The following is a 22,642-nucleotide window of genomic DNA, read 5'->3' on the forward strand; positions in this document are numbered from 1 at the left end:
ATACGGTTAAGGCAAGAGTAACTAAACCAATCAAATGGAACTAACAGGGAAATAAAACCCCTTTTCTGTCCCAGTTAATCATCCAGACTCCCTTGGCAGCCTGCAGTCACATGAGCAGGAGAAGGCAATCCACAGGGAACCCAGATGACCTGCTAGGGTCACATGCCCACCTTTTAGGTTGCTGAAGTTCAAACAAATTCTGTCTTTCCCTACCATAAGCTTACAGAAGCCACTCTGATGTAAATGAGCACCACGCTGCCTTTCAGCTGCCTGCACAGGGGCACCTGCCCAGGTGACACAGCCAACACAAAGCCTCAGAGATAGACCCATGACGTACACTGTCCATATGAGCTCTGCCCGTGCTGCCTTCCAGGGACAGTCGCACAAAGCGGCTGTCCACAGCCTCTGTTCCCAAGATGTTCAGCTCCTGCACCATGCCCAGGATGCCTGCTGAGCTCCTCCTGTGGCACCCAGCTGCATTTGTCAGCAGACAGGTCTGGTCTACACATACAAAAGCCATTGCGTAAACTTTGTGGTTGGGCCTGGACAAGAAGAGATGTCCTGAATGCCTAGTCAGAAGGAAGAGGTGTTCAGAAGTGTCTCTGTGGGAGCTGGAGAAGGATGCAAGTAAGGTGAGGAGCAATGTCAAGTGAGGGATCTATCAAAACAAAACCTCAGTCTGCCAGATACTGGTAGATGTACAAACTCCACTGAGTACTTGGCAGAGATCTCACCTTGGTCCCAGACATAACTGTGCCAAGTCCCCTAAAGAGAAGCAAGTACCCTGACTTCACACTAAAGAAAGGAGAAACAGACGCAGAATCCTCATTTCTAGCCCAGGAGTCCTTCACCTGCAGTACTGCCTTATTTTAAACAGGTGTATTTCAGTCCGTGTGCGGTAGCGAGTGTTGTATCAGCAGGCTGTGTGTCAGTGTCTAGCTTACCATATTAACTTCTGAACATTTGAGTCTCTTTGGGCCACATTTTGACACAAGGTTCTGGTCTCAGAGATCTGTTAGCTTAATTGACCTGAGCATCAGAAAGGAGGCAGGAGAACTGATTAGTACTGCACCTAAGGGAAAGACTGCAGCAGAGCTCAACCTTTTTTAGTTGCTGGAGAATCCATAGGGCAGACAGAAATGGTGCACCACTAGACACCAAAGAACCCACTGCAAGAAAAAAATCCATGGGAAACAAGTTTTCATCAGTTCTGAACCTTATTAAGCTCCCTGCTCTTTTGTGTCCTTAAACTATACTTCTTAAAGACCATAATCATTTCACACACAAGACAAATTATTTTTCTATTACAGCAACCTCTTCACTTGACAGCCAGGTGCAAGTTAGAAAATAAAGGATTATAAACACTTAATACCTGTTATCAAGATGAAGTTTCAGCTGTCATAAATAAGCAATGCATTAAAAAAAAAATCAGGCTATGACAATGTGGGAGATGAGCATGACAAAACATAGCCCAGGACAGCAGAAAGCAAATGGCTGGCAGCACAGCCCTCCTCAGCTGGAACTGATTTCTAGTATTAACTTGCAAACTATGCAGGTACTTGAGTTGCAAAACACACCACTGTGGTTTAGAAACCTGACGTTCCCAGCCCCAAACTGCTCTTACGCTGCACCTAGACAGAGGGAGAGCAAGAGGCAGCCAAGGAACTTGGCTTGAGTTTGTGGCACAAGGTGCTGGAAACAAAATTTCTTCCTTTGCAACGTACTTTGTTGCTTGCTATAGGAACTTCTGTGCAGCCTTGGGAATAATCTAGAAGCTGCAGTTTTGTGCACAACATTCTTGTTGACATTTCCAGGAATGCTGGCCTCATTTCTTCCACAGCAAAATACAATCTTCTGCTGCCAGCTTTATGTCATCTCTGTCGACATCTGGAGTTAACAGCCTGGAAAGCACATACTGGGGCTCTTCTTAGCTGCCTGAAGCCTTTACTCCTGCTCAGGGCCTCCTCCCTGACTTCAGCATGCCCCATCAGCCACAGGCCCCGCTGCACCTGCCAGCATCTGCTTGCACTGTTTACAGAGCAAAGTCCCTTATAGTCCACCTACTTTAACCCTCCCATCCCTTTGGGGACTAAGTCTTCTGTGCAAAGCACCAGGCCTGCAGCTGCCCAGGGAGTTTAGCGAGCAGTCAGGAGTAAGTCTGTCCTGGTGCATGTGATTCAGAAGCTGTTTCTGATGGGAAAGTACCTGGTCTACTGAACTGGCCATTTGTGGAGCAGGAGGCTGGAGGAGATGCCCTCCAGAGGTTCCTTCCAACCCATGCGCTTCTACCAGTCTGAAAACTTCAGGAAATGCTGACTCTCATCACAACTTAATTTCAGACACAACAGCAATGATCCCACAGCAGTTATTTTATATGGTATTTCCAAGCTGGCAAAAACTCTCGCACAGACAAGTATACCAGCAAGGAACTTGTTTGGCTAGTTGGGTGTTGGTGTATTTATAGCTGCACCTTCATAAGGAAGCTGCTGCTTTATCACTAGGCCTGAAAATAGCACCATCTATACACCGAGGAGCTGTGCAACACAGGGAAGTAAATTTCTTAGGCCAAGACAGAAGTCCTGTCTTTAAGATATATTTTGTAAAGAACAAAAATCTAGTTCAGTTCTTGATTTTTTTTCATGACTTGGTAAATATGGATTTTTAAATACCATTTCGGTATTGGATGTTGTCATCCAACAGGCTTAGTCAATCTACAAAACTTAGGAAAAGTTTTATTTTTAAGTTCTTAAAAAACAGGGGGTGTAAGAACGAGAGGTTCTACTATGAGCAAGCAATTCTATTTGGAGTCAGTTCAGGTAATGAAAGGACCATCAAACTCTGTTACCTTCATGAGCGGACAACGCAGGCATTCGATGCGTTACCACTTACTGGTACTCCAAAAGTCAACCGGTAAGATGCAGCCTTGCATTCTTGTTCGAGAAGTGTGGGTGCTTCCGACAGCATGCTGGAACTTCCACCGTGCTACAAACACCTGTCAGATTAACAATATCGTCAGCTTGGGTTTTTGCCCTCTCATCTACACTTAGGATTACCTGCCATTCTAGACAGCAGCATAAACTCTTTGTGCGAACAAAAGCTGACATTCGCACTACTTAAGTTTATTCTGGCTGCAAGTGCAAGTTCCAGTGGAATCCATTTTTTTTTTCTTTTTTGCTTATGCTGAGTGTTTGCATTGACACAGCCATAGGCAATGGCTAAAACTGGGGTTCAGTCATAATGTAAATAAAGCTACAGAAAAGGATTACTTGGAAATGCCAGCAGCAGAATGCTGAGCCCTAACAGACATGAGCCCTCTTTGGGCTTTTCCAGCTCTTTTCCTGTCTTTTATCCAACAGGTTTCCATAACCCATTAACCTCTAAAGCTTGCACGTGAAGGGCAGAAGGAAGAGAGTAATAGAAAACCCTTCCTTATGCCTGGCCCCTAAGAGAACTCCACTGAACAAGTCTGTTATTTGGAAATGTAAACACTTTGGAGGACTAGATCTTGATCCCAAGAGCAAACAAATATCTGGAGCTTCCCAAACCCTACCAAAAATTCTTGAAAGCATTCCCAGGGATGCAACAAGACCTACTGCAGGAGTTCATGTGGCCCATCCTCCTACAGTTCAATGGAAAAGAGGAATGACTGTCAAAGGCAAACACTAATTTTTTGTCTGGGAAACAACAGTAAAATTGAGGTGCATGGTTTTTCAGGTGATTATCAAAACACACTAGTGATTCTGTTAAGATGACTGAGGTCAAGACAGCTTAGAAAAATCTCTTATTGCAATAAACACCACAAATGTTTTCAGGAAAAGCATGAAGACTGATATTAAAAAAAAAAAAAAAAGCAAAACAACAAAACCCACAGACAAAGCAGGAGAAAACTAACAAATTTCGGGACAATCAAATGCAGACCTAAATACTCCAAAGACTTAGCTCTGTCCTAAGAGGAAAAAAAAGGGTCCATCATGGATCTACACATTGTTAAAAGCACAGCTACTGCACTGACTCACTATCAAACAGAACCAGTCCTTCTCCATGTCTTGTGTATTTCCAGAAAACTATTGGGATTTTCCTTCTAGGATAAGCTAAATTACTTATTTGTGCTTTTGAATCCACTTGAATATCACTGTCACTTGATAACAGAACATTTGGGGAAACAGTGAGAATGAGAAATCTAGAACACATCAACTGAGTATTTCTTCTCTTTATTGCATTTCCTGTTAATGATAGTTGCACTTAAAAAAATACACACCCCCAGATCTTTTGGCTGCAAGAAGCTACATCAGCTAATTCTTGAATTAGCTCCTTTCAGCTGTAGTGGAGAAGGAGCCAGGGAAGAAAGAGGAATAGAAGATGAGCAAGTTGCAAAATTCCTTAGATTTGGTAGTGGAGGAACAAACTATGACTTCTATAAATTAAATCTCAGAAAATAAATTTAACTTACAGAAATAGGTTCTAGAATTTTTTTTATACCATTATGATGTGATTGCTAGTGTTCCTCACATACTGAAAAATTACAAGACCGTTTTCTAAATTTCTGATTTCCTGAAAACAAGCAAGAGCAGGCTGCAAACCCTAGTAAAAAAAAAATAAAAAATCAAAGCTTGGTAGAATCCCGGCTAAGGTGTTAGTTTCTAGAGAAACTAATAGCTGTTTTGTTGACTTTGTTACACAACTTTCAGCAAATCGAGATGTTGATTTGTTAAAAACAACTCCATTTGCAAGGTGCACTCTCCTGGAACGCTCGAGTTGAACCCTGTCCAGAGGGAGGGTGCGCAGCCAGAGCGCCATCGAGTACTTCACTGGCTCGGGAACGAAGTTTTTACCGCGATCCACCACCCGCCTCGCAGGGAAAGGGTGGGAAACTCCGGCTGTTGGGGGGGGAAGCGGCGCTACTCGTAAGTAGGAACCACAAAGCGAGCAGCCGGCTTTAGCGAGTCGGTACAGGGCAGCAGCTTTGCAGTACCGTGCGGCGGCGGGGAGAGCCCTGTCGCACCCCCCCCCCCCCGCCGCGGAACAGCCCCGCGGGCAGGGGCGGCCACACACCCCCCCTCCCCCCACCGGCCGTGCCCCCCCCACAGGGCGCCGGGCAGCGAGCCGAGCCACGCGCCGCTCACGGGGCACGGCCCGGCGCGCGCAGCCCCCGCGGGTGCCGGGGAGGCGCTCAGCAAGGCCGCGGCGCTGCGGCCTGTGCCCAGGAAAGCGGCGCTGGGCCGTGCCGTGCCGGGCCAGCCCCCTCAGAGCCCGGCTGACGGGAGGGGAAACGGTGCCGCCACGCTTCCGCCGAGCTCGGCCGCCAGGGAAGGGAACGGCTCCGTCCGCTGCCTCAGGGAGCCCCGCGCCCGAACCGCCCCGCCCCCGCCCGACAAGGCGTCACTCTCCGGGCACGTGGCCTTTTACGCCGCTCGCGCATGACGTCACCGCGTTCCGCCAGGCCTCCCTGACCAATCGGCGGCGCGCTTAGTGAAGAGGCGCCGCGCGGCGGCGCGCGCGCCAGTCAGCGCAAAGCTTACACCGCGGCCGCGCGCCGCCGCCCCGCCCTCCCCGGCGCGGCGCACGGAGGGAGGGAGAAGGGCCCGCTGGAAGTTAAGATGGCGGCGCGTGCGTGAGTGCGGCGCGGGCTGAGCCTCCTGCCGGCGCCGTTGCGGCGGGTTCCTGCTTCCTCGCGCCGCGCGCCGCGGCGGGCCAGCCGAGAGCTCCGCCGGTGGCCCTGAGCGGCCCCGGGGGAGGGACGGAGGCCGCGCGCCCCCTCCCCCGCCGCCCCCCCGCCCCCATTGTGTGCCCGGCCCCCGCCCGCCCGCCTCCCTTCGCCGGGGGGGGCTGAGCGGCGGCGTGGAACATGACCTCGATCCACTTCGTGGTGCACCCGCTGCCGGGCACCGAGGACCAGCTCAATGACCGGTGAGGGGCAGGCCGTGCGGCGGGGGGCGGAGGGGAGGGGCCGGCCCGCCGGGGCTCGGCCCCCTGTGGGTGAGGGGAGCGGCCGGAGCGCGGCGCGGCGGGGGCGCCCCGGGGGAGCGGGCAGTACCGGCCGCCGGGGACGTTCCGGCACCCCCCCCCCCCCGCCGCCAGCACCCCGGCCGCCGCGCCGCAGGGCCCCGGCGCTTTCCCCCGGCAGAGGCCGGCGTCGAGGAGCGGTGCGGGCCGCGCCGCACGCAGCCGGCCCCTCCGGGCAGCCGCCGCCGTAAACTTTGGCCCCCGAGGGCGCGGGGGTGGGGGACCGTGACCTTCGCCGCGGGCCCGCCGCCCCTGCGCGGCCCCGCGGGGACTGCGGCCTGCCGGGGGAGTCCCGGCGCCTGGCGGAGGAAGTGGGCTCCCGAGGATCCCCGGCCGGGGACGAGGAGGAGCGAGAAACGTGTCCATATTAATCAGAGATGGAGCGAGGCAGACAATGCGGATGGGGGATCGCGGTGCGTGTGAGGGAATGACGGGAGCGAGGATAAAGGAGCGCTGCGCGGGGTGTTACCGGCGCACGTACCGCCGGTGCGCCCCGCCGCGCCCGCCTGCTGCCGGACCCCGGCGGGGCCCGTCTCCGGGCCGCCGGTTCCGCGCGGCTGGGCCGGGGCGGGAGTGACAGCCGGGGCAGCTGTGCCGCCTGCTTGGTGACCTGGCGGCCAAGTTTGTGTTGGGCTGGGGGGGAGGCACTGCGGGCTGGGGAGAAAGTGGAATGCTTGGGGGAAAATCAACCCCCGACCCGAATTTTCTTCGCTGCTTGACGCGTGCGTGACGGCGCTCTCTGTGGCTGTCACCTGTGTCTTCTGTAGCAATTAATAATGGTACGCCTTACAGCTTGTCAATTTCACTCGCGCTCTTTTATATGGAAATTTTTAAGAAATGTGTACCTCCTTGTTTTTAATTTCTTAGAGATTTATGTGTGAATAAATCAAGATCTTTAATCGTCACTGGATAGAAACCTACATTATTATCTTTTACACTACAGACAAAATACTACTTGATTTTTATAAATAGTATTTATAAACCTTCAAAAGTATGGGTGCTTAGTTAGATTGTTCTGGTTTTGATCTTACCAGGTTTCAGAATAGGTGAGGGTCCAGCTCGCTTCACTACTTGTAGTTCCATCACTTTTCCTAGACCAGTCTTTGCTGAGATGCCTCTGTTAAAACACAGCTGAGGTTTCAGGACTTATGATGAGGAAAATAGGTCATTGTAAAGATAACATTTCTGCCAAACTACATCATCTGTGCCCTTAAACAGGGAAAAGAAACTCCTAATGATAAAATAGGTCTGAAACCTGAACTGTGTTAGTGTGGAGTGTCCGTCCGTCCGTCCCCCCCCCCCCCCCTTAAGCTGATAATACATTTTACAACAGGTTCCTGTTTCCTAGGAGGCCTACCAGTTCCTAAGGGATTGAGTGGCTTTCTCCACAGTAATACGTTCAAGTTTGGCATACATCATCTCTCTTTAGAGTGTCAAACTGAGAGGTGATGCTGTACTAGGAGTTCTGCTTCTTCATTGCACTGTTTTGATTTAGGGTAAGATCTAGCACTTTGAACTTGAAAGGACCCCAGTGGTTTTTGGTTTTCTTTTTTTTTTTTTTTTTATGTTGATAGGTCCTTAGAAAACATTTAGCATGTAATTATCACACTTTGTTTGGAGTGAGAGAGCTCATCTGATTTTTTCTTTATCATCACCTGTTTTGTTGACTTACTGATGTTAAATATAATGTCCCTTCAGTCTTCATAACGCTTCCTAATTTTTTTTAAGGTTGGGGGTTTTTTTTTTCCTTTCTCCCTTCTTACCACAGAAGCAGTTCTTACAACTTCTGTTTGATACAGGAAGCTTCATAACGTGTAATTAATATATGGAGAGAGCTGCACAAGTGCTATTAAGTTGTGACTTATTCTGAAAAAACAAGTGGCTCCTTGATCAGAGCTGCAAGTCATAAATTTCTATTTCATAAATATAATTTTACTAGAAACGCGGTAGCTGTGTATCAGAACTTGTAATGCAGTGAAATCAGAATGATTCATAAATAGGGTTGAAGCACACACATATATGCTGGAAACGCCAGTTCAATTTTATCAGCAGCATTGCTGCTTATTACTGTTTTGTCAATGTAGATCATGATCTAGATAGGTTAATAAATTCTCATATACATGCTTATAGAAGTTAGGAACTTGGAACATCTCATTTCTCTGTGGTGTTTCTTTCCCTTCTCACACTTTACAGGCTTTTTGGAATTTGTGCTGCAGACAGTGCTCAGTAGCCCAAGTTAGGTTTTTTTTCTGTCAGCCTTCTGAATGACAATTCCTTCTCAAATTCCGATTTTGGGACCCTAATTCTGCATTGTATGCTTTCATATGTAGCGTACGTAGAACGTGATCGATAGTATTTCTTTCAGTAATGGATCCATGTTCTGTAAGGAATAATCGCATCTTTAAACATGAGGGATGTCTTGGTGCAATCGTTGTGTGTTCAGAATACAGGACAGTTTCATATTTTTGTGATAAGTTGATAAGTTATGCTTTAATAATCAGCATAGATGTGTGAAGAGGGTGAAATGTGTTTGGAAAGCATACTTCTGAAGTATTGCTCTGTTCCTAAGCAGTCTCGGGAATTCAAGGAAGTAGGTTTTTTTTGGTTTGGTTGGTGCAGTTTGTGTCATTCTGTTTTACAGTTTGATTTTCTGTGGAATTTGTTATACCTCTTATTCATGCAGCAACTTGGAGAATGGTAAAAAGCTTTAAAGAAAAAAAGGAAAAAGTAACTGTAGAACCGCAAATAGTTGGTTCCTGAGCATGCCTACTCATCATCTGAAAGTACATCTTAACTAGTGTTTTCTAAACCACTAGTTCATACTGTACCTTGATGGTAGTTATTAGACCTCTCTCAAATAATTTGAAGCAGTGTTGGCTTGTTCATGGTATTCACTGAGATGTCTGGAAGCTAGCTGCACTCAAAGCTTGTAGAGGACAAGGTTATGTTTAGTTTTGCAGTTGTATTAGGATTCATTTTTTGAAATTGATGGTAGGTAAGCTTTTTCTGGTAATTAGGAAGATAGGTAACTTGGAATTTTTCTTCTAAGCAATTTGTTCTCTGTGAACTGAATATGGTAAGTTTTAATGGGAGAAAAATTAGGTATGGCTTGCAGTTTGAGAAACAGTTCCATAAACTATTTGGGATGTAAATAATCAATGGCTTTAATCTTTGAAAAAGAGATGCCCAGCTTCTCTTGCAGTGGGTATTAGATGTATTTCGTTGATTATCCACCTGTTTCATGCATGTTTCAGGGTTGGAGACTTTGTGCTTTCTGAAGGAAGTTTGACACACAATTTCATAGATAAGTTAGTCTTAGTAAATTCTTCTTAATATATTTTTTACTTTGTGTTAGGAAGTGGGTGTAACCATGACAAATAACCATTTCTTGGCTATTATGAAACCTCACAGGAGCAGTTTAACTTGCTGCTCAGTAGAACAAGAAGGGGAGTCTTTCACCTTACAGGAATGGCTTTCCGTACGTGAACTAACCTGCAGGGACAGGGTTCATCTCAAGGCTTTGCCTTTGTTTTTACCGTATACTAAGAAATTTCTTGTCAGCTAAGCCATTTAAGTCCTAGCATAGGGTAAGATGTCGTTTCTGAAGTGGTCATCGACACAATGTTAATATGCTGTTTTTCTCTTTTCTTGAAGATGAGACATAATGAACTTGGTTAAATGAAGGGTGTTCTGAATTTAGGATGAGTGTTAAGACATGGTATGTAGTAAGTTTTCCCACAGTAAGCTTTTTGAAACAAGTATTGTGACTGAGAAAAGTTCGTTCGAAGCTTCAGCACGTATTTACGTACAGTCAGCTTCGAGGGAGGAAAGGATTATCTCAATTTTACGTGAGTTTGGTTGCCTTAATGATATATTAAATACTTCTCTCTGTTACTCAAATATTTCTTACTTTAGGCCATGCCTGAACTGAGAAATTAGCTAGTGTACTTTAAATTTCCTGCATTGTTTACACCTTCTGGTAATCAATTTATTTGGAAAAAGTACCTAGACACAGACTAAAAGTGTATGTTCTTGCTATCTCGTGGCTTATGTACATGAAAACATCATTTCAAGGTAATAGGCAAGTGATCAGTGGATATGTGGGCTGCTACTCTGGCAGATTTTCTTACCCTCCCTGTTGCATTTACTGATGAACAAATCTGGTAAAAATCCCAAGCAGATGTTGCTGGAAGGAGCTGGCGCAGGGTGTGGTGTTATTCTGTGAAAGGAGTCAGCAGGGATGTGGAACTGGTGTCCCGGCCCCACATGTCTGTGGGAGCCATGCAAGGAGAGGGAGAGCTGGCTCCTGCTAATGCAAGTGTTTAGCCCTGAACTCCCTCTCCGAGTCCGCAGGCATGCTGGGAGAGTACCTGTCCTCTTGCGGAGAGGAGGGCAGCCTGAGCATGAACTTCCCTGCTGTTACATGTAATCTGCATTGCTGCTCAAAGCTGGGGGAAAGAAGGGATTGATGAACTTGTTCTTAGATAGAAAACCTGCAAATTGTGTGCAGATAGTACAGTACTTCTTTTAGCTCAAGTGATTTATTTTGGTGCACTTTAAACAATTGCCTAATCTACTTTAGCAAAAGTGAAGTTAGCCTGCCTCAAACAGGAATAGATGGTTTAGTTACAGAGAAACCATTGCTGATGTAGTATTTTAATTGCCTGAGTTACAGTTGCTTGATGGGACTTTAGTAATGGGAGAAGTGTTGACTTCTTAGGATTCATTTCCTGAAACCATAACAAAATTTAAATTGACTTCTTTTAGAAGAGAGTGAGGGAATGGGATGACTATCATGGCATTATTATTATTGTCAGACTCCTAGTTTGAAACACTTTTTAAAAATAAAAAGTTTTAGCTGTATCAGAAGGTTTGCACCACCACTGTGGTTATACAGGCGGGCCATTATAGGATTTGTACATTGAGCAGCAGTGCATTAAGGTTTTTATCTTTATTTCAGTATTGTTTAAGGATGATAATTTGGGAAGCTAAGCATACACATAAGCGTAATTTCGTATCTGGTTGAATGTGAAAGGTTACTTATACACAGGCCAACAGTTTAGGTCTTTTTGGACTTTGCTCTGCCAGGGTCCTTTTCTGGTTATAATTTTTTGCTACACCCCAGACACTGCTTTTTAGAGATTACATATGTAATTGTCCATGAATGTTCATGCTGAAACTTTACTGAGATGTTGTAACTGGTTGCTCTCGTCTGGAAGGGGAGGTTTGTTATTCTTACTTCTTACCTTGCACTGACTTTTGCACTATTAAGTGCCTGATTACACAGTAAACTGACTTAGCTCTATATAATTTTAGCAAATTAACCCTGGCAAAGTGAAATAAATGGAGTTTTATGGATTAGGAAACTGAAATGGTTTATCTCCTGGTTGGGTGAGCATCTGAGTAGATGGATAAAAAAGGGAGGGGGTTTAAAAAGTGCTGCAGGAGGGTGAGTTGGGAGTGAAGAACAGGGAAGAGGAAGCAGGGTTGAGTTCCTTCCATTTTGAGAGCAGCAAGTTTATTTTGGCTACTGTAATGTGAAACTGTACTGTGAATGCGATCTGGGCTGAGAGTAGTTGCGACCTGTCACAAGGAATTTAGTAAAATGGTAATTGGGGCACAAATGCTGCCTTTTTTCCTTCTCAAATTATCTATGAGGTTTGAGCATATCTGTTGTTAGACCAATGATAAAAGTAAGATTAATGGAGGAAGATACTATTAGCTGTATTTTAAGGTTGGCAATGCAAGTCAGAGCTGTCAGAAACCAGCTTTTTCTGATTTTAAGAACAGTAAGGTATCAGTCAGCAACATTATGTGCTAATTCTGGTAAAAGGCAAAATCTATGATCAATAGTATACTTTTAAGGTGATTTTTATATAGTACATATTTATTAAATGTTCTAGTTGCCATTTAGAGGAGACTTTTATAAAAAGATGTTTGTTAAACATATGTAATTAAACCATAAAATAGATGTAAAGGGTATGATGCTTTTTTCTTAAGCTCTCTAAAGTTTAAGTAGATAACTGTTCCTACACAATTACATCAATGTGAAAAATTACTTAACACTGAGGAAAAAAACCCAAGGATCTACCTAAGCATGGCAAGCTTTGCAGTGTGTTGTGGCTGCCTTTTTACAGTTATGGCATGGTTAACTGTGACTTAAATGAATTAGACAATAGTATGTATTTGAAAATTCCATAAAGAAGGAGAAGGGATTTCAAGGTAGCTTTTAGTGTAGTGATTACACTAACAGCAGTCTAGGTCGTTAAGTTTGCAAGATGCTCCCTATAGCTCCCAGCTGGTTTTTGTCTTTCCCTGCATCAGCTCAACAGCCACTTATGCAGAAGAAAACTGTATACACTGATAACAAAAACTACTTGTGATTTTCAGTTGCACAAACTTTTTTTTTTAAGCTCTAATTCAATGAGGTCCAGTAAGCATTTGGCTGTTAGTAATAATTTCACATAGAAGACTGCAGTAGTTGGCACCTGTATATGCCCCAGGGAAAACATGGGGACAGGTCCTAGTTGTAGAAGCTAGAGGATTTTAAATTGGGAGGAACAATTAGGAGAAAGAATACTGAAATAAGTGTGCAAATGTAATTTTCAAGGTGTACGTGTATTTTGTCCAAATCTGTAAGCTTGTCAGTTTAAATAAGGATGGTTAGTCCTCTACAGCAATAATTATCCAGGTTTCAGTATCCTTAATTCTTCTCTTTTTCTGACATAAAACTGTTTTGACAATAAACTCTGTGCTCTACTTTTTGAAGCCTTTCTGTGCTTAAAAAAAGCAGTCAACCCACACTGCTTCCTTTTTCTCTTACCCTTCCCCTCCAAAGCAAATTAACTATACCGTTTTAATTTAAAGAGCTTTTGGTTACATTTGAGAGAGAACACGTACCACCTCTCTGATGCAAAAGTATGAAGTTTGCCTATTCTAAACACTCCAAAAATACTGTAAAACTGAGTAGAAGGGCGTAAGGTGAGCACAGAGGTCATCTTCATTTATGTAAAACTGCCAGTTAGGTTCCAGTTGAGGAGTGATGTAACTATAGAATTTGCTGTCTTTGAAAATTTCGTCTTCATCTCACAAGTCTCACTGCTACTGCCAGCGCTTGTCAGGGGAATTTCTTATGGTAAATGTGCTTCACCTTGTCTTTCAGGAAATCTTAGCTACTGTGCTTTAAAGTGCAATGTGTTCTACAGTACTGATCCGTGTGGGTACAGAAAAGTTTTGAATATTTGCTTGCCACCCTTTTGTAACACCCCAGCATGATTATTTTGTGGCAGTTCTAAAAATGATTTTTTAACATAGCATTGTGTGGTTTGTTTCACTGGCTAGACTTTTGTAATCCCGAGTCTGGTGGTGTTACTCTGTAAGATGTTTCTTAGAGACTTCTCCAACTGTTTACATCCACAATGGAGATTAAATGTGTCTTTTCTTCAGTTTTGTTTTGGACAGCTTTTCTTGATTTAACTGGTTACTACCTTTTATCAGAAAGGATGCCCCATAATAGCTTGGGGTCTCTTATGTTTCTGATTTCATTTTACATGGTGTTCATTAAAGAATGCAGAATAAGAAATTTTGAAAACATTCACATGATTGGTACTATTTTGTACATTAACTGTGTTGGAACTTCTCACTGTTGTTGTTTTTATTGCCAGCTGTGAGGTCTGCCAATTTAATTTGTGACAACAGTGTAACCTCAACAGATGAAAGCACGAAGGCTGCTGGAGACTTCAGCAATCCTACGAATTTGTCTTCAGCACGCTCCCTCCACACACACACACACTCAAGAGGGTGTGTTTTTGTTAGGTTGGATTTTTGCTTTTTACTCTTAAGTAATCAGTATTGTGCACAGTGGGAATATCTTGAGTATTCCAGGGTGACTGAGCCCATGCAGCTGTAGTTTTCCTGGTCATTAGAAAATAGCCCAGAAATACCACCAAGCTCTGTGCACAGAGCACAGTTTCTGACTTTCTGCAGTGTGTTTGCCATCATCTCTAGTTAAGCTGGATGCAATTTTTAACAACTACTACCTTACTTATACAAAGTAAAAAAAGTTTCTAAGTAAGTTGTAGAGTAAGAAGTAGTAGTTGACTAGTTTAAGCCAAGCCTGTGTTAAAACAGCATTTTAAAAATCTCTTACAGTCTTTCAGTATGCTTCATTCTCTTTTCCATTAAGTTTCCTCAGACTCTCACCTTTTTCACCTTTGGGATAGATTCTCTCTTTATATACATAGGTAGTTCCAATAAAATGAGGTTGATCTTGATTGGGATCTCTTGATTCTACTAAAAATTATTTCACTATATAGTTTCCAGCATGGAATCTGGCATTTACTTTAATATGGATAAATGTTTCTGCTATAGAGTTTTTACCAAAAACTTAGCTTGAAAATACGTATTTACCCATGTGAATGCAGTTGAATGAGAGCTGTAGGCCTTACTCTGTTGTCATTTGAAGTAATTTGGCTTTATCACTTCCTTCAATAAGTGTTGTATCATTTTAATTTCTCATTCATCTTGCAAAATTGATTTTCTTAAATGTGTCTCTCAGTGTTTATTCTTTCATTTATGGTATGAAGTTTTGCTGTTCTCTATCCAGCCTGAAAATGACCAGAGCTGCTTTTTTTCCCCCTTTCTAGTAAATAGGAAGTTGTCTTCTTCTGCAGAGAATTTATGGCTTTTAATCCATTTTATATTGTTTTTCCTTTTAATATAACTGAGTTATTGTTGCCTGACCTTTAATGAAAATCTCTTAGGTTGGTGAAACTCCTTTTCTTTTTCTTTGTTTGACCATACTTAATGCTTTAGTAACAGCAGTTTTCCTTCTTTCTCTTCCCCGCGCCACCCCACCCCCCCCACCCCCCTTTTAAAGGCATTATTTAGACAATGTTCTGGCAAAATGTATCTGTCTCTAGAGCAAGGAAGGTACTTAATAAAACATTCCAATGATACAAATCATACCATCATACCATCTTGTCATTGTGGAGCAGATTGGGTAGGCAGAATGTATGCAGTGCTCTTAATGGGACGGAGTCGGGGGATAACAGGCTCTAATAGCCAAAGCTTTGTTTCTTTCTCATGGTGCAGAATATCTGGCAAGTTTGTTACCTGAAGTAGTATGACTGTAGCCAAAATGTGAAGCAGGAGGTATGCAAGGTGCTGCTTCATAAATTCTTGTAGAGGAACCAAAATACCAGTTATGCTGAGGAGGAGGCACCTGGAGTTTCGTTGCTGTGGTACAGACAGATGGAAAAGAGAGAATCTGTTTCTAGGCAATGGAAAAAAGTATTGTGATGAGCTGTGCACCTCAAAAGCTGGGTTTTCTTTTGAGTTATTTTGCCTGCAGTGCACATCTGACAAAGTGTTTTGGCTGCTTTTTTTCTGCCATGGTGCTTGCTCTCTACTACTCTCTATGCCAGGCCTCGTTCCGTTCCTATCTAAATCAGAGATGCAGTGTCTGAGAGGAAGGTTTTGAAGATGTATGTTTAGTAGTATACAGTGCAGTGTGAGGAGAGGAGTCCATGGTATTTAAAAGGCAGTTTTTAAGAAGTTTGAAAAAGTGAAATGCAGGTGATACTGTGATACCGAGTTTTTGTTTAAGACTTCAAGCCTTGAAATTGAAGGAATTGGCAAAGAAAGGACTGGACATGCTGTATGATCTTTCCCTATTGCTAAAACTAATTCAGCATGTGAATAAGCATGATGGAGTTTAATGCAAAGCAATTAGAATTGTCTTGTTTGTGCACTTGTACAAAATACACTGTTGCTTTTCTCCACCCAAGACAAAAATTACTTAATAATGTGACGGTCCTTACTCTTAAAAATATTTTTGTAGCATTTGAATGCTCTGATCAAAGGCCATTTTCCAGCATTGCACATAGTGGTTGTGGCTTCCAAAAGCTTATAGCAAGAACGAAAGGGAAAATGATGGAGAGATTATGCTTTGAGTTCCCACAGTAGCCTCAGCTGAGACCAGAATCTGACTCTCCTGGCTTTAAGCTGGTGTGCTGGTAAATAAGACAGCCTCCATGGTGGCTTGTAATAAACTCTTGAAGGAGCTTTAACAATCTATCATTGTGGAACACAAAAAGGCTTTAAGATTTTACAATGACTGGATTTTTATTTTGATAGCAGGGTTGGTTTTTTGTGTGTGTGGTTTTTTTATTTTATTTTTGTGTGGAATCACTACAGCAATGCTCTGATGGTAAAAAATAGGATTTTTTTTTCCATTTGTCTAAATGTGGCCTTTTAAGTGCCACTTCTTCTAGCCAAACAAGTGTACAGCTTGCTAGCTGCATTTTGGTAGCTAGCATTCATATGTTGATCAACACAGTAATACTGGCTCATATTATTTTATGTGAGTGTTTTTGAAGTATCCTTGAAGACAACCATGGGGTTCTAAATTCCCATTATCTGCATTTGCTATCACAGTAGAATATAATGATAGGTGGCTAAATAGCTTAAAGATTTTAAGATTCATAACTCACACCCAACTGAGTTGGTTGATCCAATTGTTTAGCTTTTAGTGGTCTTTTGGCTGAAGGAATAGCCTTCTGCTAAATGTTAAACAGATATTTTTTTTTTGCAGCTACAAGGACTTTGTGCAGTTGAACAGAATCTGGGAACACAGAATGATGGCTTGATGCATTCTACACCAGAGAACAGATTCCTGTCCTGTATTGCCTGAATCTGTGACCCATATTTTTGGAAGTCTGCTGTCATAGAATAACATCAGGTTGAGGCTGACTTGTTCTCCTGTAGTATATTTTTCTTTTTTTCTGCAGAAATGCCACTAGGCGTTTATGCAACCTGTGGCTGTAGGTCTACTGTACTAACAAATCTTCTGGATATTGTGCAAAATGACATATATAGGTGTGCTGTAACTGCTGTGTGCTGGTCCTGTCAGGATCATACCATTTGTGGTTTCTTTCTGTTTGTATTCAGACTTTTCATTACAATTTTTTTTTTTTCAGAAAAGGGGTGCCATGCTGCGTCATAACTATTTTAGGACAGGGGTTGGGTGTTTGCTTGTTTAAAAAGTGTGATTGACCTTGTATTCCTCTTGAGCTGGCTTATGCTTGTGCTTTGCACTGTGGGTTTTGTTTTTTGGTTTTGGAGGTTTTTTTAAGTATTATTCAGAAGGTGATGTTTTCAGTGTCACTTACACCCTTTCTTCAGATTTATCATTTAAGTAGATTTTGAACTAGAGGAACCAGTCAGCCAGCCTGCCTAGAAATTCATCATTAATCAGAGGCATCTGGTTCTGGCAAACCTAATGCTGTGTTTCACAAGCCCTACAGGTGGCTGTCCCCTGGTCTTGCTGTTCCTGCTAGAAAAGGAGAGTACTTCCATCTGGATAATTTAGTACCTGCAAATATTTTTGCTCAAGGTCTAAATACTACTTCTCAGACACTTCCCTGACTCCTTGGCGTAACTTCTTTTCTAAAGCCACTGCCCTTACAGGGATTCTATAGCAAAACATGAGCTCCTATGTTTTCAATGGCAAAAAATGGTTTTTTTTTGTTGATGTGCTTCCAAGTGAAATGTGTGGAGATCACATCCTGAAGGCAAAAAGCCCTCAGAATCACAGGATGGCTGAGGTTGGAAGGCATCTCTGGATGTCATCTGGTCCAACTCTCATGCTCAGCTGGGCCATTTATAGCTGGTTGCCCATGACTGTATTCAGATGGCTTTTAAATAACTCCCAAGGACGGGAACTCCACAGCCTCCCTGGGCAACCTGTGCCAGTGCTCCGTCACCCTCACAGTAAAAAAAAGTTTCCTGCGTTGCGGTGTGTGCCCATGCCTCTAGCCTGGTCCCTGGGCACTACTGGGTACAGCATGACTGTGTCCTCTTTGCGCTCTCCCTTTAGGTGTCTATATATGTTGATAAGATCCTTGTGGAGCCTTCTCTTCCCCAGACTGAACAGTCCCAGCTGTCTCAGTCTCTCCTCATACGAGAGATGCTCCAGTTCCTTAATCATCTTTATGGCCAGTGTGTCCATGTTTCTCTTGTACTGGGGAGCCCAGAACAGGGCACAGAACTCCAGGGGTGGCCTCACCAGTGCTGAAAAAAGAGGGATTGCCTCTCTCAGCCTGCTGGGAAAGTTTTGTCTAATGCAGCCTGGGATACTATTTGCCTTCTTCACTGCAAGGCGTGGTGGCTCGTGTTCAGCTTGGCGTCCGACAGGACTCCCAGGTCCTTTTCTGCAGAGCTGCTTTCCAGCTGGGCCATCCCCAGCATGTACTGATGCATGGGATCGTTCCTCTCCAGGTACAGGACTTTGCTGTTCCCCTTGTTGAGTGTCGTGAAGTTGCTGTTCTCTGGATGGCGGCGTGAACCTCTGGCATACCTGCTGCTCCTCCCAGATTGGTGTCATCAGCGAGCTTGCTGGGGGTACACTCTGCCCCATCATGCAGAACATTAATGAAGGTGTTGCACAGGACTGGACCTGGTATTGACCCCTGGGGTACACTGCTGGTCACTGGCCTCCAGCTAGACTTTATGCCACTGATCACCACTCTCTGGGCCCAGCTGTTCAGCCAGTTTTCAGTTCACCTCACTGTCTGCTCACGCATATATACTTCTTGAGCTTTCTGTGAGGATCTTTGGGAGACAGTGTCAAAAGCCTTGCTGAAGTCTAGGTAGACAGTGTCCACTGCTTTCTCCTCGTTCTCCTATACAGTGATATGAAATCTGCCTTGCTTTCTTAAAACTAGAACTGAAATACGTGCTTACCCTTTATGCAGGGTGAAGAAGGTGGTCAAGTCATTTTGCCTGCTTCTGCAGTATATGCTTTAATTGTATTTAAATGTGTTTTAATCCTGAATATTAGATGTTGGTGGGTATCTATCTTTAACCTGATGTCATTGCCACTATCCTATCTTTGTTAGTTTTTCTTCTCCTGCTTCAACCTTGTTGTGGTCTAGCTTGTACCTAACTTTAGATATAGGTCATTATCTATACCAGTGTTGTTAGATCATGAGATAATAACGGTCTGCTTTAAAGGAATTTACTTTCTGCAACCATTGTATTACCTGAGGACTTTTCAGTGCAGAACACTGCAGAGAACTATCTTCAAGAGATTATAGTTTGTTTGACGCATGCCATATTAGCTTTCTACTAGTGCTTACTAATTCAGCACAGTGTTACCATTGTTCCACAGAGGACTATTAAACAGTCAGAACTACCTTTATCAACCAAACTGACAATCTTTACAAAATGGAAAATAAAGTTTGGGAGCCATATTCTATAAACCCGTGTTGGTTGATACCATGAAACATAAGAGTAGCTGTTACAGTCAGGCAAGAGGTCTATCTTGTTTTCGTCCTGTTTGTGGCAGTGACTAGTGCTAGATGACAGCAGAAGAATGTTAGGATAGAGCAAACATACAGTGATGCTTTTCTAGCATCAAAGAATTTGCAGCTCGGGGATTTCCTGAGCAGTAGGTATTGGTTAGTGTGTAATAGCCGAATAGTCCTAATTTGTATTTCTTAGAATGGGGAGAGGACACCGTGTAAGCCACGGTACACCTGATAACTGACTGAGTGGAGCAATGACTTTGTCATCTTGTTTCAGTGATCTGTGTATTCCAGTCTAAACATAGTTCCACGCCACTGCTGAGAACTGTTAGTTACCTTGCAGGCTGTCATTTTGTACTTGCACTTGGGATTTTTTTTTTTCTTATGTGCATTACTTTGTATTTTATGCAGATAATCTTACTACTTGCTTTTTTTGTGTGGTACTGTAGCATTTTTTTTTTTAATGAATACTCCCTTCTTACTACCCAGATTGACTTAAAGCACACTCTAATCTCCTCTTTTCCACCTACTCCCTCATGCCCACACCCCTTTTCTCCAACTCATTGGTGGGAAGGTGGTTTTTCACCTCTATTTCTTCATTTATTCCATTAGGAGAAAGGTGTTTGGGACAGGATCCTTTTGTATGCTGTATTATGGCATGGAAGATAGCTGGATGTGACTTCATGTCAATAATGGTGTCGAAGACATCCTGGGATCAGAACATGAAGATAACATATTTGCTCAAGCTTCTCATTGGTGTCTGTCTTATGCACTTCTGAGACTGTTTTCATGATGCTGATAGACAGGCACAGGAGTTTGTTTCCACGTGATTCAAGATAGGCCAGTGTGAGAGGGCTTTGATCTGGAGGCTGTGCAGCTCTGCTGGGCTAAAACCTGTTGGTTGGTCACGTAGCTGCCTCCTTGGGGCTGGCTGGCTGTGCTCAGAGCACTTCAGGGTCTCAGCTGAGGGAGGGAGATGAGGGTTGTATTTACTTTTAAAGTGTTGATAGGTGCGTCAATACTGTTTTCTAGGGCTTGAGTTGGTGAGTTTTTTTCCCCCTGTTGGATATCTGCTTATTGCTAGTCTTCCCTTAGAAAAGCATTGTATTGGTTCCTGTACACTTCTTTCTGCTCTGGTGTGAAGGTCTCATAGTTTTGTTGGCTTATAGACTTCGTTGACATACTAAGTTGTCTTAAAGGGGCCTGATAATTAGAAGAATCTGCCAAGGCTAAATTAGCTTAATTTTTAATTTCCCTACTCCAAGTTGCTTATCATAGCAAGCTGTTTTTTTGGAAAATGTACCTTTCCTTTTCATCTTCTGCAACTTGTAAAATCACCATGTGGTGCTGATGTGAGGAAAGCTCTTGTGGTGGGGCCTCTGTCTTGTGTTTTACTTTCAAAGTGTACAAATAACTTTTTAAGGCTATAAAGGAACAAACTCAGAAAAAATCCAAGAGAATCTTCTGACTGTTGTGTCTGTGACTTTGTAGTGTTTCTTGCTGAGTACAGAAAGACTTCCTTTCTTTTGGAGACATGCAACACACGAACATTTTGTTTTACATCTCTGTGGTTAAATCCTTTGTTTGGATTGCTTAATTTCAGTGATTTTTACTGTGTGTTCTTTAAACACCTAGCTGACATTTTAAAATCTACAGTTGCAGAGAAAAATGAAAAGTAGCTTTCTTCATGTTGTTACAGAAATTTATCTCTGAGATGGCAGAAATTGGTTTAATACTTAGAAATAAATGTGCTAGATGTACTGTTATTTGATCAAAGCTGCCAAATGTCATCTTAGATATTAGCACCTGTAAATACAGTTTCTGCTCAACAGCAAGTAAGTTTTTGAGGGGAAAATGTAAGTTTTGATACATGAGATTTCAATTTACAGTGTGCTATGCTTTTCATGTCACTCGCCTGCTTGGAAAAGTCTTCCTGGTGTTCTCTGAGTGTAGATGATGTAGGTGTGTTTTTTTTTTTTTCTTTATTTTTGTAATTGTTAGTTTTTAAACACATGAGGAGAAGGATGCGCATACATTCATTGAATTATTCTGAAATCTTATAGCAGTAAGAAAGTTCTCTTTGTCTCATGGTTTGTTTGTTGCTCTGTGATCTGTTGCTGGCATGATGGAAATACTTGGAAGGATGAATATTCCTGCAGGATTACTAGCAAGGTAGGACTGCTGCAGGGAACTGAGCATGGTGAATATGTATTACAGAAGTCTATAGTGTGTAACAAAAAAAAAAAAAAAAAAAATTTCTCAGAACAGCCTGCCTACTTAAAACCAGAAAATTTTTATTCTTGCAAATTGGGTAAAAGCCCAGATTGTAAAACAAAATTCTGCTTATGTGGATTTAAGCATTTATTTAAGTAGGGTAAAGTTACTTTAAAATGTACCAAAGCCCAGTTTTTCTATTAAATACTTAGTATTTTGAAATGGATTTTTTTTTGTAGCTTTCTTGCATTTTTGAGCCTAATTTGGTTTTATAAAACAAGATGTGCTGGAAGGTTAGGTCCTCTGATAAAGTGCTCTGGAAATAGAAATGTACTTTGAGAGAGGTAGTATCTTGTGATGAATAAAAGCGTCGCTTTTGAAGTCTGAGCTCCTGCAGTCTTGACCTGGAGCCTCTTCAGTTGCTTAGTGTGAGCGTAATTCCTTTCTATTCTGATCAGTTTGGAGAGGCTAGAAACTGTAGCTGCAAAACTTAAAATCAAAGCAATCTGTACATGGCTTGGACAAACTGATTTTTTGTTTTCCTCACAGCTGTTTTTGGATGAATTTTGATGGGGATATTTAAAGAATGTGTGTCTTAACACGCGAGCCATCACTGCTAAACTTTTTGTCTGAGTGTGGCAAGCTAGTGTGTTTCTCCAGCAAAATACATGTTGCTTCTACCTTCATCCTTTGAAATTGCCTTTAATGAGAATTTTTTCAAAGCTCAGCCTGTCCAGGCATTCATATCAGAAGTTTGTTTTACCACAGAAAGGCCTCAGTAGAAGTATTGACCTTCCTTAGAACTGATTAAATAGTCTCTGCCTGTACTTCTTCCTCCAGTGTACCATCAGTTGACATTATTGAATCATATTGAAAATTAACCTGATCTTAAATACGCCTTTTCTATTTTTCCTTTAGAGAGTTGGTAGTACAATACCATGCAAGTGTGCAAGTAGAAAGGCTTAGATTGCTGCAAGAAATGTTTTTGCTGCAGGTAATTACTTAGAGTTTTATTTGCACAGACTTACTCTCCATATAGAATGTACAAACACATCTTTCTGCTTTACTCTTGTTTTCCTCCTGGTTTAGTTTTGTGGCTGGCATTTGCACAAATGCTG

The 22,642-nt window shown here is 42.9% G+C and overlaps 2 protein-coding genes across 14 annotated transcripts in view; one reads left to right on the forward strand and one right to left on the reverse strand.

Moving 5' to 3' along the window:
* The window catches only part of ATP6V1C1 (ATPase H+ transporting V1 subunit C1), a 162,800-nt gene extending 157,259 nt beyond the window's left edge, over positions 1–5,541 (reverse strand). Inside the window, exon 1 of the mRNA XM_055706341.1 lies at positions 5,526–5,541. The gene's annotated coding sequence lies outside the window, so the exon portion shown is untranslated. The remainder of the gene's footprint in view (positions 1–5,525) is intronic.
* A 25-nt stretch (positions 5,542–5,566) lies between these two features.
* UBR5 (ubiquitin protein ligase E3 component n-recognin 5) overlaps positions 5,567–22,642 on the forward strand; it is an 89,355-nt gene continuing 72,279 nt past the window's right edge. For all 13 annotated transcript variants that reach the window (XM_055706323.1, XM_055706326.1, XM_055706325.1 and 10 more), the window contains exon 1: positions 5,567–5,907. In XM_055706323.1, coding sequence (XP_055562298.1) covers positions 5,846–5,907 — 62 coding nt within the window. In that variant the 5' untranslated portion in view covers positions 5,567–5,845. The remainder of the gene's footprint in view (positions 5,908–22,642) is intronic.

Source organism: Falco cherrug, chromosome 3 (genome assembly GCF_023634085.1).
Source record: "Falco cherrug isolate bFalChe1 chromosome 3, bFalChe1.pri, whole genome shotgun sequence".
Taxonomy (NCBI): domain Eukaryota; kingdom Metazoa; phylum Chordata; class Aves; order Falconiformes; family Falconidae; genus Falco; species Falco cherrug.